At 39.1% G+C, this 15875-nt stretch overlaps 1 protein-coding gene across 2 annotated transcripts in view; it reads right to left on the reverse strand.

Annotated features, from left to right (window-relative positions):
- The window catches only part of ATG7 (autophagy related 7), a 228795-nt gene that overhangs the window by 131737 nt on the left and 81183 nt on the right, over positions 1-15875 (reverse strand). For both annotated transcript variants that reach the window (XM_006083835.3, XM_023749659.1), the window contains exon 17: positions 5427-5507. In XM_006083835.3, coding sequence (XP_006083897.1) covers positions 5427-5507 — 81 coding nt within the window. The remainder of the gene's footprint in view (positions 1-5426; positions 5508-15875) is intronic.

The raw sequence follows: 15875 nt of genomic DNA on the forward strand, positions 1-15875 counted from the left end.
GCCCCCAAATGCCCCCCCCCCCGGCAGCCTGATCACCCCCAACTGCCCCCATGCCAGTGTGTTCGCCCCCCAACTGCCCCCCCTGCCAGCCTGCTTGCCCCCAACTGCCCCCCCCCTGCTCGCCACCTTCCCTCCCCAATGGCCTGCTCGCCCCCAACTGCCCCCCTGCTGGCCTGCTCACTCCAAATTGCCCCCCCCCACACTGTCCTGATCACCTCCAACTGACCCCCACTGATGGCCTGCTCGCCCCCAACTGGCCCCCCTGCTGGTCTGCTTACCCCCAACAACCCCACCCCCCATCAGCCTGATCACCCACAACTGCCCTCCCCTCTTGGCCTCTAACCGCCTCTACCTCGGCCCCACCACCATGGCTTTGTCCAGAAGAATGTCTGGAAGGTCTCCCAGTCTAATTAGCATATTACCCTTTTATTAGTATAGATATGTATATATTTTTAATTTATATATATTTTTTAAAAATATATTTTTATTGATTTCAAAGAGGAAGGGAGAGTGGGGGGAAAGAGATAGAAACATTGATAAGAGAGAATCTCATCGGCTGCCTCCTGCACACCCTGCACCGGGGATGGAGCCTGCAACCCAGGCATGTGCCCTGACTGGGAATCAAACTGTGACTTCCTGGTTCATAGGCTGACGCTCAACCACTGAGCCACACCGGCGGGACCCTACTCATCCTTTTAACATCAACTCATAAGTCACTCTCTTCAAGGCCTTCCCAGGTATCAGGATACCATAATAAGAGGATATACCTTGACTGCAGGTCATATCACAATACAAGGGAAATCATCACTGGCTTATATGTCTGTCTCACCCAAAGTTCCTTAGGGGCAGTGGCTATTTGAATCTTTGTATCTTTGGCACCCAGCAGGGCCTTAAATGCCAAATGAATAAATGAATGTCTGCTAACAAACATACAGTAAGACTTTAACCTTTCCTTTGCAAATCTATGATTTGCCTTTCTATCCTCTAAATGGTACATTTGCAGAAATCTTAGGCAATAGGTTGCTTGGGACAGAGTTTTTTCTTGGTATTTCACACTTTTTAATTTACAAAGAATTATGACAGAAAAAAGGTAGGATTATATAATATAAAAAGATAAATGAATAGGCTGGCTATGACGAAGGCAAAAAGAAAGTATAATTTATCAAATGATGATAAAAGCTAACATGATTCCTACTCGCCCTCTCCCTACCAGTCTTGCTCCTGACTGCAGATCTGAGAGAAGTTTCTAGACAACTTCTGGGTTCCACAAACAAGACTATTATTGCATAAAACACCGGAACGTGCTGGGTGTTCTCCTCATAGGGAAAGAGAATGGTCACAATATTCAATATGCTGCCGTCCTCCCCCAAGACTGACTGAGAAGGGGTACAAGGGAATCTTCTGGTGTAATAAAAATATTCACTGTCTTTGTTGTTGTTGTTAATCCTCACCCGAGGATATTTTTCCAATGATTTTTAGGGAGAGTGGAAGAGAGGGAAAGACAGAGAAACACTGATGTGAGAGAAACACATAGATTGGCTGCCTTCTGTATGAGCCCTGACCAGGGCCCAGGCCAGGGAAGAGCCTACAACCAAGGTACGTGTCCTTGACTGGAATCAAACCTGGGACCCTTTGGTCCGCAGCCCGATGCTCTATACACTGAGCCAAACCGGTTAGGGCTGTTCAATGTCATGATTGAAATGTAGGTTACACGGGTGTGGATACATTTGTCAAAACTTATAGAATTCTCACTGTATATAAATTTCACCTAGAAAAAAAGAGCCATGCACAATTAAACTCTAGTTAGTAGGTTTCCTTTCTGCAGTAATATGGGATAGAAATTTTGAAACTAATTTCTGTGTAATCTAGACTTGAGCAAGTAAGTAAATATCCAGGGTAATGGGAGTCAGGTTTCTCACTGTTGGGGATGTTAGTTATAAATATAGAAAGGGGGAAATTAACTTCACCCAAGGGGTTAACATCATGTGCCTCCTAACACGAGGATGCATCATCACTTCTCTGGTATTCCTGCCAAAAAATCAGAACCTGAACCTAATCATAAGAAAACATTAGGCAAATCCAAATTGAGGCAAATTCTACAAAATAACTGGCAAAATATCAGAATATTGAAGTTAACAAAGACAAAGAAAGGCTAAGAAACTTTTCCAGATTGAGGGAAGCCAAAGAGACATGACAATTAAATGCAATTGCTTGATGCTGAATCAGATCCTGGGTCTAGGAGGGAAAACCTATAAAAGACACTACTGGTTCAAATAGCAACATTTGAAATATAGACTGTGGATTAGAGAATAGTATTATATAAACATTAAATTGCCTGAATTTGATAAGAGTATTGTGTTTAGGTAAGAGAATACCATTGTTCTTAGGAAATACACCGAAGTATGTAATTGTAAATGACCACAATGTCTCCAACTTACTCTCAAAGTTTTGAGAGACAGGAGAGTGGAGGAGCAGGGAGGAAGGGAGCCCACAGGCACAAATAGGGGAAAATGTAAACAATTGGTGAATCTGGGTAAAGGTTATACAGGAATTCCTTGTACTATTCTTGCAACTTAAAATTACATCAAAATAGAAAATTATTAAAAAAAAACAAAATAAATAAAACACCCTAACTTCCCCCCAAAATATTCAGGTGAAAGGCTAATAACAAGAATACACATATTTGTTTCAAAATGATACTTTTTCCTCTGGTAGTAATTCCACAAAGCTCTAGTTGGCTCTAAATTCCTTTTTAGAACTAAAAAACAACTCATGTACCTTCCAATAGGGTTTTCTGAAGTCCCAGTGGTCGATACTGTCATTTTAGAAAGTCTTGCAAGGTAATCAACAGAAATTGGAATGAAAGTAACTCCTCACCATTCCCCTCCCTCCAGATTCTTCAATAGCTTTTCTGTAAGACAGAACAATTCACCTGGCTATCTGCCAAGCTAAGATCAAACAGGGTAAGAATGATTTACGTGTAGATGATTCCGCCTTCCCTGCCATAGAAGCAGAGAACTGTGTTCTTCCACACCTCAGGCCTTATAAAAGGCAACACACACGAACAAGAACATTATTACTTAGCTGAGCTTATTCACCTCCCCAATCTTTCTGTATTTGTGGTTAAATCAAGAAAAGTATAGCCTCGGTTCTAGGGGAAAAAAATACTGAAAACTACCAAAGGAAAAAATTACTTCATAGATGTCAAAGGAGAATTTTTCAAAAGTCATTTTTAGCCCCCAAAAATCTTTTTGAAACAATAACAACTATTATATGACTCAGTATAAAAATATTATGCTAACTATGCATTAAGAAAAATTCACATGCACAAAGATGAAAATGTAATTGGATTTGTCATTTCAAAGTATTAATGTTGGGTTTGCAGATAATAGAGAATGACATTCTCCCATGCGAATAAAGAAGTTAGCCAAGTAAGTAAATGCTGTGTTTCTACTGTAAGGAAATACGTGTACCAATGAAGCAACCTTTCCAGCACAAAAGAAATTTAATGCCTGACCACATGAAAAGTGATCGCTATGGGAATAGCACAGCTGTTAAAATCCAAGTCAGTTTGTATTAAATCGTCCAGCATGTTTATGCAAAGCAGGGCTCTAAGAATGACCACCAAAGGACATAATTTTGCTAACAAAAAAGTGATACATATATTTAATGCAATGCTTACAATAAGTGTGAAAACAAAATGCAAAGCTATTCTCTCTCAGAAAATATAAGGGACCTCAGTTAGCTGGTATGCTTGTGATTCTTTTATGAACAGTATCTCAGGAGCTAACTTAATTAAAAATAGAACAAGAAAGAATGAATGTTTGCATTTCATTTAGAGAGCCCAATTATCTTTATTTCATTGATTAGCCAGATCTATATAAAGCCACAGAACTGGCACCAATGCCATATGATTTCTATATGAAAATTAATACTGTTGCCAAATTATTTTGAGACCAATTAGCTCAGTCATTCAAAGAAAAGAAATGTGCTCCACTGAAAAGCATATAATCCTAAAACTTGCATTTCTGAAGACAGAAGCGCACACAGACATCCCTGTAGTCTTGACTTGAGCAGATATGACACCTTAAAGAAACTACAGAAAGAATGTGCTCATGAGTAACTACTGACGAATGGTATGCTTTAAATCTCAACACAGACACCTGATCAAGCAGGAGCTTAGTTTACATTTGAAGAAAAAAGTTACTCTAAATTTCTGAGCACAGAAAATGAACCAAATTTATCAACACTGTTGTCAAATCTGAGTTAACTTTTTAGAGAAACTGGTCAGGATTGTTCTTCTCGTAAGATATGACCCAAATGAAGTTTTCAAAGAAGGTTTGTCAACTCAGAGTGGAGAGAATTTCTCTAGAACTTAATCCCTTCTATACTGCCAGATGTAGGCTACTCAGCAAAGAAGTCCCAAATTACAACTGAGAGGCCAGAGTTTGGGATTAATGACACCAACACTATTTTGTATAATACCTGAACATGAAAGTTTTATTTAAAAAATCATAAGTTAAATCATTGGATATTAGAGGCTTAAAGAGACATTCAAAAGGAAATTAGCTATAACACACAGCATACATGTAAAAATAACTCAGACTATCTCAAAGCCTATTTAAAAATGAGATGCCATCACTGTAGTTTTGAGATATATCAGCCGTTTCCTATTACAATGGAGGACATACCAGCTCTATTTTTAGAGCCTCTGGAAAGATCAAAGCTGAACTTTTATTGGCTCGCCCTCCAGGCCCCTAATTTCCATTTACTCTTCCTTGTCATTATATAGCTCTCCAAAACACACACCACCAGACTGCCCAGTATCCGCCATTCTCTGAGAAACACTTAAAAGTTGCTCTATGATGTAACACACCGGCACAGACAACAGTGTGGTAATAGCCAGAGGGAAAGTGGGGTGGGGGTAGGTGGAGGTGGGATGGGGACAGAAAAGACTTTGCTTGGGGCAATGGCTCATGGTGCAGTGTGCAGATGGTGTTTTATTGAGTTGTACACTTGAAACCTATATGGTTTTGTGAACCAATGTCACCCCTGCAAATTCAATTAAAAAAAAAAAAAAAGATGAGACAAAAGGAAAAAAACGTTGCTCTATGATAGTCAATGGGAGGGAGGAAGCCTCTGGGGGAGAACAAAGACTAGTAGAAGATCAAGTTCAAGCCAAAATTACCAGATCCAAGTACTGATACAGAACTAAAATATCTAATTCCGTCTCTCTCTATACACATACACTATAAATTAAATTGTCTCAGGCTGGTTACTCTGAGAATGAACACAGATAAATGAAAACTCCTTTCTGGTTTTTTAGACTCTCACCTCTCCCCCAGAAAGCCCTCAGTTGGTTTGAATGCCTCTGATTGGTAAGGCTGATTTTAAAAGACAAGTCCTTTAAATGTAGAATGACTTACTTTGGAAGAACAAGCTGTACATTTGTCAAATGCCAGGCTGACAGGAAGGACATTATCAAATCTTGACAGAAATCCCCGGATCTAAAAACAAACAAAACAAAAACATTCATATCAAGCTCGGAATGACCACACCTGTAAAATACATGTGTAGTTTCAGACAAGCTGGAAACAATTCATATGATGGTCTTGACACAGATTACTAGCAAAAATGAAGTTCAGCATGAATATCTTCCCTTGCACTATACTATATGGTCAGTGTGAGGAAGAACTATATTAGGGCCTTTATCCCATTACGAACCAGGGCCTACAAGCTTTTCACATATTTGAGACTTAAAAACATAATTGACTCCAAAATACAAAAAGAAAGCTATAAAATCTAAAGTTCCATTTTTATAAATGTTTTCAAAAACATAACAGATCAACTAGTTTATTATGACAACTCTCATATGTAAGTCATAGTAAATATGAAGTGTGTATTTCTAGGATGTGATATTGGGTGGGGTCCCACAAGGGAAGAAGGCTTGGGGACTATAGAAGACAAACACAGTCCTAAATATATATTGTTATTTGCTTGACTTAGAACTCATAGGGATACAATGCAAAACATCACCAAATGTATGGGGAAACAGCGCCACCTTGAGCATAAAGTTTTGGACTACAACCAATTTCCATTTACTGCAGTGGTTCTCAACCTTGGCTGCACATTAGAATCACCTGGGAATCTTTTTAAAATCCTGATTGCTGGGCCTCATCCTCCGGAAATTCTGTTTCTTTGTTATGGGGTGAGGCCACAACATTAGTAACAAAGAAACAGAATTTCCGGAGGATGAGGCCCAGCAATCAGGATTTTAAAAAGATTCCCAGGTGATTCTAATGTGCAGCTAAGGTTAAGAACCACTGATTTACTGAGTATCAGCCACAACCAAGTTTCACAAAGTTTAAGTAATTTATTCAGAACATTATACCTCTAGAACTATACTTAGACAAAACGGGGAGTTTTAAACTGTTGTATATATCATTAAAATATTATCACTAAAATATGCATGGCAAACTCTCCAAAGTCTCCAAAGGTGAAGCAACGTAGGTCAGGAAAACAAAGTGACAGAGCGAAGATTCAAAAGCAGCCCTCCTGGAAAGTAGGTGGGGGGCAGGTAGAGGTGAGCAAATTGAGGGGATGGGACGAAAAGAGACTTTGCTTGGGGTGATGGGCACACGATGCAGCGATGCAGATGATGTTTTGAGTTGTTCACTTGAAACCCATATGGTTTTGTGAACCAATTATCATCCCAATAAATTAAATTAAAGAAAACAAAGTTGCCTTCCCTGACTCCAAACCTGGCCAGGGCCTGGGCCCCTATCCTCCTAGTTTTTATCCCTCCTTGCCTCTTTCCCCTTCTCTCAGGGTATCACAGCATTAGTCTTCAATATTAGGTCTCAACACAAATTTAACTTGTATAGCGTAAAAGAACCAACCCATACACCAGTGTCGTATTTAGCCACCCTACCAACACTCCCCGCAAAACAAACACAGAGCCTGACTGACTCTTTAGCAGAGGTTCTCAACCTGTGGGTCACGACCCCTTTAGGGGTCGAATGAACCTTTCACAGGGGTCGCCTAAGACCATCGGAAAACACATATATAATTACATATTGTTTTTGTGATTAATCACTATGCTTTAATTATGTTCAATTTGTAACAATGAAAATACATCCTGCATATCAGCTATTTACATTACGATTCATAACAGTAGCAAAATTACAGTTATGAAATAGCAACGAAAATAATTTTATGGTTGGGGGTCACCACAACATGAGGAACTGTATTAAAGGGTCGCAGCATTAGGAAGGTTGAGAACCACTGCTTTAAAGAGACAGGCTTCCTTCTGAATTTGGGTAACTCTATCTGTATAGCCACTGTAGCTAACAGTAACTACATGTGCATACTGAAAAATCTAACCTTGAAAAAATGCTTGTAGCCATCTTTTAAATGTCCATATCAATGTAATCTAAGAACAAAAGTGTTTGGTAGAAATGATAATTCATATAGTTGGGAAAATTTAGATAACCTCCTCTTGAACCTCTGAAATGTTGACAATCTTTTAGTTCCCTGTGTCTCAGGAATGTGGTGGCCACTTATAATGCAGTACTTGAGGCACAGTCATGGTCTTAAGTTTGCTATTCAGGACATCAAAACAGAAGACATCAAACTGGCAGAGAAGACTTTAATGGCAAGACACAAATGGGAATGCTGAGATCTGGAAGTTAAAGGCTTGAAAGAATTTTCATTTAATACAAAATTTACTTGGAAAAAATTTTATCATTAGTAGCATATTTTCCATAAAAATGTTCCTTGACACCATCTATATGGTATCATGGAAAGATTTCTTCATTCTCTTGTCTTTATATAACCAATATCAAGCTTTCTTTATGTTATATAAAAAAAAATACTGGTAATTTTCTCTAAATAGTCTCATGTTTGGAGGTGGGGAGGGAAAGCTGAAGGGAAGGGAGACAGAAGACCCAGTTAGCAACAAAAGAGAGAAAAAGGAAAGGGAGGAAGGAAAGAAAATAAAAACAATAACACAGATGGCGAGCCATAGAAGAAAAAGGAGCTGAATTGAATAGGTGGGCCAACCAATTGTTTAATAAGCCAGACAGCTCTTTACTAGGAAACTGTGATTCATTTTCCCAGGAAATGAAGTAGAGTAACATGTGCGTGTGAGGCTTTTCAAATTCATCAAGTTGGTATCAGAAGATCCAGAACGCTAATCAAAGTAATTCCAATTTTAGGTAATTTAAAAGAGGAAAGCCTTCTTCTCAAACCAATGTCAACAGACTCCTAACGGGTATCTTCACAGGTGAGCTCTCTCCCTTCCATTTAATGTAATATTCTGCTGTTAATTTTTCTAATATAAAGCTCTGAGGTGTGTCAAATTTTTAAAAATACAATGGAACCTCACCGAATCATTTTTTCCTATTAGAAATAATGTAAATTAACTCACATCAGTTCCAGACCCCCAAATAATTCCGTTTTAACCTTTCTTATATATAGTACATGTCTATTGTACTGTTTAATCTATAAACACTTTAAAAACAAAACGGACATGAAATGTTAATGAAAATTTAACAAAAAGGAAAGAAAATATACAGTAAAAAATGAAAATTTAATAATTATAAGCATCAACAAAAGCAAAAAGACATGAAAATGTTCACAGTACAATATCCTGAGATTTTAACTGTGGTAAACCAACGCATATTCACTCATTCTCTCCTTTGTCTGTCACCTGAGAGATGCGTGACTGATCATACAGATATCAGCATGAAAGGGTTGCCAGGTTAAGAAGTGAATTGTTAGAGAGGGAGATATTTGAGAAAAGAGGTTCCACTGTATATGTTTTTATTGATTTTAGAGAGGAAGGGACAGGGAAAGAGAAATAGATACATTGATGAGAGAGAGACATAGATCGGCTGCCTCCTGCACGCCCCCTACTGGGGATCGAGCCCATTAAATAACCCAGGCATGTGCCCTGACCTGGAATAGAACCAGGGAACTTTTGGTTCATGGGTCAATGCTCAACCACTGAGCCATACAGGCCGGGAAGGTGTGTCATTTTTAATCAAGTTCCTGAAGCTAATCAAACTCAGCAGAGAATTCCTTATTCTGGCATTTAAGATTCCCCCTAATCTGGACCCAACCAGCCCTTCTAATTATGTCTTGGATTAAATCTTTTCACAGGCCCCATACAAATGCTAAGCTGAACTACAACTTCCATTCCAAAGACATTCCCAGATTTCACAGCTTGTCTCATGCTAAATTCTGGGACTCAGAATTCTTCCTTTTGGAAATAACTACATATCCAAATCTTTATCTTCCTTAAAAGCCATTCAACTCAAACACACTTCTTTCATAAACCTTCAACCTACCACCCACTTAGAAATAATGTTTCTATCATCTGAAATTCCTCTTTTTGGCATTTACCATCAAAATACCTTGTGTAATAGGTGTGTTTTTTAATTACAGATTTATTAAGATATAATTAATGCAGTGGTTCTCAACCTTCTGGCCCTTTAAATACAGTTCCTCATGTTGTGACCCAACCATAAAATTATTTTCGTTGCTACTTCATAACTGTAATGTTGCTACTGTTATGAATCGTAATGTAAATATCTGATATGCAGGATGGTCTTAGGCGACCCCTGTGAAAGGGTCGTTCAATCGCCAAAGGGGTCGCAACCCACAGGTTGAGAACCACTGAATTAATGTAACATAAAATTTGTCTTTTTAAACCATACAATTCAGTGGCTTTTATATATTTATGGAGGTGTATGGCCATCACCAGTATCTAATTTCTGAATATTTTCATTACCCCAAAAAGAAACCTAGAACTCATAAGCAATCAGTCCCCATTCTCCACATTTTACAGCACTTGCCAATTAATCTGCCTTCTATGTCTAATGATTTGCCTATTTTGCTTATTCCCTATAAAGGGAATCATACAAGACTGTCTTCTTTCACTCAGCATAATGTTTTTACCCATATTGCATCATGTACCTGTACTTCATTCCTTTTTGTTGTCAAACAATATTCCACTGTATAAATATACCATTTTGTTTATCCAGCCATCAGTTGATAGACATTTCTTTACACAGAGTGGAATCAATGTGTCAGATGGTAACTATATATATAGTTCCTTAATATATTGAGGAACTGCTATACTGTTTTCCAAAGTGACATTCCTGCCAGCAAGGTATGAGGTTCCCAATTTCTCCACCTTCTTGTCAATACTTGTTATTGCCTTTTTAAAAAAAAAAAAAAATCATTATTATAGTCATTCCAGTGAGTGTAAAGTGATATCTCCCTGTGGGTTTTATTTGCATTTCTCTAATGATTACTAATTTTGAGCATTTTCCTATGTGCTTCCTGACTGTTTGTATATCTTCTTTGGAGAAATGTCTGTTCAAATTACTTGCCAAATTTTAATCTGGGTTTTCTATTTATTGTTAATTTGAAGAGCTTTCTCTATATTTTGGATACAAGTTTCTTATCAGATATATGATTTGCAAATATTTTCTCCCATTCTGTAGGTTTCTTTTCACTTTCCTGATGATGTTCTTTGAAGCACAAAACTTCTTTATTTTCATGAAGTCTTGTTTATTTTTTCTTCTGTTGCTTGGTCTTTTGGTGCCATATATAAAAAATCATTGTGTAATGAAGATCATGAAGATTTATTATGCTTTCTTCAAGTGTGAGTCTTCCAACTTTATTCTTTTTTCCCCAAGATTATTTTGGCTATTCTGGGTCCTTTGCTTTTCCATATGAATTTAGGATCAACCTGTGTGCTATAGTTATTTTTTAAAAATTACTTATCTCTCTTGTTTTTAGAGGGCAAGACACAGGTTGCACTATTTGCATTTGCCCACAGCACAGTGACTGGCTCATAAAAGATACTCAATATTATTCATTATGAAATGATATAAACACCAACACCCCAAAGCTTACCAAATTATTAATATCTAAACTCTACAGAGAAAACACAAAAAAACCCTCCAATTGAAGTATGGTAGCAATCATCTCAGATAGAAACTATAGCTTAACTTTAACCCTGCTGTTTGGCTTCTGTACTTATTTGCTTTGTTTAACAATAGAAAAGTTACTTTGATTTTCTGAATTGTATAAATCATCCCATTCGATTGAATGCCTTATTGATTGTAATGTGACTATCCCATTGGTTGTTATCTTACTGGTCTTAGAAAGCACATTCTTCTGTATCTGGGAAACAGGACAGCACAATTATCCTAAATTGTCTTAGTGGCCACAGATAATGCATTCCAGTTGACTCAGTGGTACCAAGACCAGGACAGCACAATTATTCTAAATTGCCTCGATGGCTCTAGATAATGAATTTCTGGCAACTCAGTGGTCTCGAGACCCGAGGGCTCTAGATAATGAATTCCTGGCAACTCAGTGGTCTCAAGACCCGAGGACTCTAGATAATGTGTTCCTGTCAACCCAGTGGTCCCAGATAATGTATTTCTGTCAACTCAGTGATCCGGAGACCCAAAACTGTAATTAACATGCTTAATTCTGCTTCTGTAAACTGCTTTTTTGCGAACCAGGTTCCTCATTCCAAACCCTGGGATGTAATCAATACCTTTGTGATTTTTGCCTATATAACCCTGGAGTTGCGACCATCTTGTTACTTCGAGATTTGGGAGAGCAAAATGCCCCCTCGTTGTCCCGGATTGCAATAAATGTGACTCTTTAATTCGACTTCTTGAGGCGTCCTTCTGTGATTCGCGGGGTACATTACAACACAATTTACCACCATCCAGGCAATTTGAAGGCCTTCCCCAACAATGTTTAAATCCTCACTATTACAAATGCACTGAGCTTCCACAACAGGATCTACATTCCCTCAATCTTACAAGAAATGCGTAAAAGCTAAAGAGCAGAGGTTGCTACTTAAAATTTTAGCACCTTCCTTAGACATCCCCAGATATCCCAGAGAAATCCAAAATCCAGGTTTCAAAGGCAATCTTAATAAACATATTCACACCAATTTAGAGAGGCCAGGCCCCGATTATAATTATAAAAATTATAAGAATTTGTCCCTTACTTGGAGAAAACTTCATCATCACCTTCCTACTTAGAAGTGTACGAAGTATGTAAAGCAGTGGTTCTCAACCTTGGCTGCACCCCATAATAAAGAAACAGAATTTCCAGAGGATGAGGCCCAGAAATCAGGATTTTAAAAAGATTCCCAGGTGACTCTAATGTGCAGCCAAGGTTGAGAACCACTGAAGTAAAGCAATATGCTCCTTCAGTACTTTTCTAAACTTGCCTGATAAGAATCGCCTGGAACTTGATTCCAAAGGTCTGGGGTAAGGCCTGAGAATCTGTATGTTTCACAGGAGCCCCAGGGGAGTCTCATCAGGCAAGCATGTGAAACAAATGCTTTTAGTTACCAACCTTATTTACACCTTTCTGTTCTTTGAAACAGATGGAAGTAGTTAGCAAGCCTTTCATTCTTTCCCCATTTTGTAGGAATAGTACCACCACACCCACCTAATTTAGGCCACATCTAAATTAACATTTAATGAAAAGGCTTTACAAAATGATATTAAAGTTATTTCTCCCTTCACGTAGGAACTAAGGCTTCTTGACATTGCTCAAAGTAAATTCTCTAACTTTTGGGATTGCACACAGCTTACTCTAAACTCTTATTCTATTACTAATATTTGCTGCAATCTTTCCTTAGAGGAAGTAGGTATTAAACAGCTATTTAAAAAATTTAACTCTACCTATAATAAAAACAATCAACACAGGACAGAAAACAAAAGAGCAAACAAAAAAATAACCCGTATTCCCATAGCATATTAACTACACTTTTCTTTTTTTTAAATGGAATATTTAACTGCCTTTGAAATGGCCTCTTTGGAATACTGGCTTCTCAATTTCCCCACTCCGGAGTAAGAGAAAAGCTGCCTATTTCACAAACACACATGCCTCTCTACCTAGCTTTTGGAAAGAGGGATTCCTTAGGAGGGTCAAACACTGCCTGCCTAACTAAACATTTTATTCATTTAAAAAAATGTAGATTAAGTTATTTTCTCTTAATACAGAAAATAAAAAAATTAAAATGGCCCATATGAAAATCTAATCAGTGGTTGCCTGGGGCTGAGAGTGGGGATATTACCTTGGAAAAGGCACAAAGGAAATTTTGGAGGTGATTGGGAATGTTCTAGATCTTGTTTGTGGTGGTGGTGATTATATACGAGTGCATACACTTGTCAAAACTCATTAAAATGCACACTTAAAATGGGTGCATTTTATTGTATATAAATTATACCTCCAAAAAGGTGATGTAAAAAAAAAATAACAATCTTCATTAATATTTTCAAAATCGTGCAGAAAAGTACAAATGGAAGTATAGGTCTCAATTGCCCCCAACCCCTCTTCCCAAAAATAATCAGCAACATCAGTTTCCTGTGTAGCCTTCTAGGAAAAAAAATGTTTTGTGTCTAAAACTACTCTACAATATGTGCTACCATTTGAATATTTAAAAACCCACCTGGGAATGACAGACTTAGAAGAAATATAATTAGCTGTGGATTCTTGACTCCCTTACCTCTCAGCACCCCAGGACCCACAAAAGACAAAAGCAGCTTGAATTGAAACCTCCACTGTCAGGCATCCATGAGGCACTTGGTGATATCTGCATTTGGCTAACAGGGCCTTATAAACAGGACATGCTCTTCTCACCAGGATGAGTAAAAACACAGCAGAAAGGAAAAAGTATCCGAGCAGGGACTTTAAATACTCGTTCGGCCTCACTTCCACGCTGTTCTGAGCAGGATGGGGGTGGATCGGCCTGAATTTAACACACACACCTGTGTGCATCTAATTAGCATCCAAAGGCTCACAAGCAGGAACACCTGCTTGGGATAGGGGGAGGGAGAAGGGGGAGGGCGGGGGTAGCATTGGTGGGAGCACACAACTCAAAGGCATGTTCAAAGAGCAGAATTTGGTCTGTGTTACGTCGACGAGTTACGTACTTTGTCCCATAGGATGCTACCAAAAAAGCCATTTTTATAGACTGAAGCTGTGGTTCTCAAATACCTAAGGTCACTTCATGAATCTGGGCTGGAAAATGTGTATTGTGAAATGGCTACCAAGGTGATTCTGATACACAGCCAGATGTGGGAGCCCCTAGATCAGGCTGTCTTCCACTTAATGCCTTAAGACGTTAAATTAATTCTATACCCAGATCCACTCATAATGCCTCCAGTCTATTCTCAATGCAGCACCCAAACCTTATCATGACTTACTTTATAATTTCTCAATGGCTTTCAGTTGCCCCTGGGTTGAAGGTTCAAACTTTTAAAATGGCCTATGAGATCCTGCCTGCCTCTCCTCCTCCACTGTGCTCCCCCGCCCCAACTCTCTCTTTTACAGATACACTGGCCACCTTTTGGAGTTTCCAAATCACTGAGCACCCTTCTCACCCATCTTCTCTGCCTCTCCTATGCCTCCCAGAAAGTGCTTATTCCTCTCCCTGTTTCCTTCCACATAAACAACTGCTCCCTCCTAACTTTGGCAGGAAGGCATGCCTAGAATAATGTGGAAAATGATGGTCTGGGGGAGGAAGGGGAGCACTGACGTTTATTAAGTGCCATTCCTGTGCCTAGTGCTCTTGGGTGTTTTCCTATGCTCCTCACTACTATCCAGTGCCCTCCCCCACATTCCAGATAAGAAATCAAGGTTCAGCGAGGTGGCATGGCTTGCCCAAGGTTCTACAACTACCAAGTAGCAAAGCCAGGATACTCAGTTCTGTTATTTCTGGCTCCAAAGTCTGGGAGATGAAAGCAAGGAGGGGTTAAAGAAAGAAAGGAGAGAAAAAAAAAGAGAAGGCCAGAGAAATTTAAAAACAAACACCAAAAAAGCACACAAAAAAACACCCAGAACGAAAAACTCAGCATCTAGATGGCTGCTATCAGAGCCTGGGAGGATTAAGTTATCTTCAGTGGATTATGCCCAGCTGGATGCAAAATGAACAGATCAGGAATAGAAGGGGTCCCTTCCATGCTGCTGTTTGCACCTCAGCTGAGTAAAATCAACTGGAGCTCCAAACCTGCCCCTCCTTGATGGGAAGTGAAGATCCAATGCCCAGAAACAGCCATTCTGAGAAGGCACAGTTGCAACCACAACTGGAACCTACTGCTTTAATTCACACAAGTTTCTAGCAGGCTTGGCAATATTTCCTGAGCTTGGAGTTTGCATAAATAAAAACGGACTCCAAACCCCAGATCACTGTTGGATGTTAAAAAGAGTCTTAATCAAATTCAATGCCAAAATGGAGAGTTTAGCAATTGCAAAACCCCACGCACACCACAGTGGTCTTTGTTTCGGACAACAGCTTCAGCTACTACTACTGGCCCACCTTTCATCTAACTGGAGTCACCATGGGGCAGAAGAAGTAAGCTGGAAATGAGCCAGTGTCATCATTAGAAAAGTTCTGCATAATGGAACTAATCCTGCCAACTGTTCCCTACTCACTCACTGCTTCCAGAGTTTTATGAGATTATTTGTAATTTAATTTTTAGGAGAGTAGATAAGCTCCCACTTTACCATTTTAATTAAAAGTGAAAGAGAAAGATAAAACCAACATCTATAAGCATCTCTTATGTGCTCAGAACTGTGCTAGTGCTTAGTAAATGTCATATAATTTATTCTGTACATGAATCCCAGGAGTTTATTATATTACTAGAGACCGGGTGCATGACATTCATGCACTCGAGGGCAGGAGGGGAGTTGTCCCTCAGCCCAGCCTGTGCCCTTTCGCGTTCCAGGAGCTCTCAGGGGATGTCCGACTGATGGCTTAGGCCAGCTCCCTGCAGTTGGACATCCTTAGTGCTGCCAAGGAGGCTGGAGAGGCTCCCACCACTGCC

Source organism: Myotis lucifugus, unplaced genomic scaffold (assembly GCF_000147115.1).
Source record: "Myotis lucifugus unplaced genomic scaffold, Myoluc2.0 scaffold_8, whole genome shotgun sequence".
Classification (NCBI taxonomy): Eukaryota; Metazoa; Chordata; class Mammalia; order Chiroptera; family Vespertilionidae; genus Myotis; species Myotis lucifugus.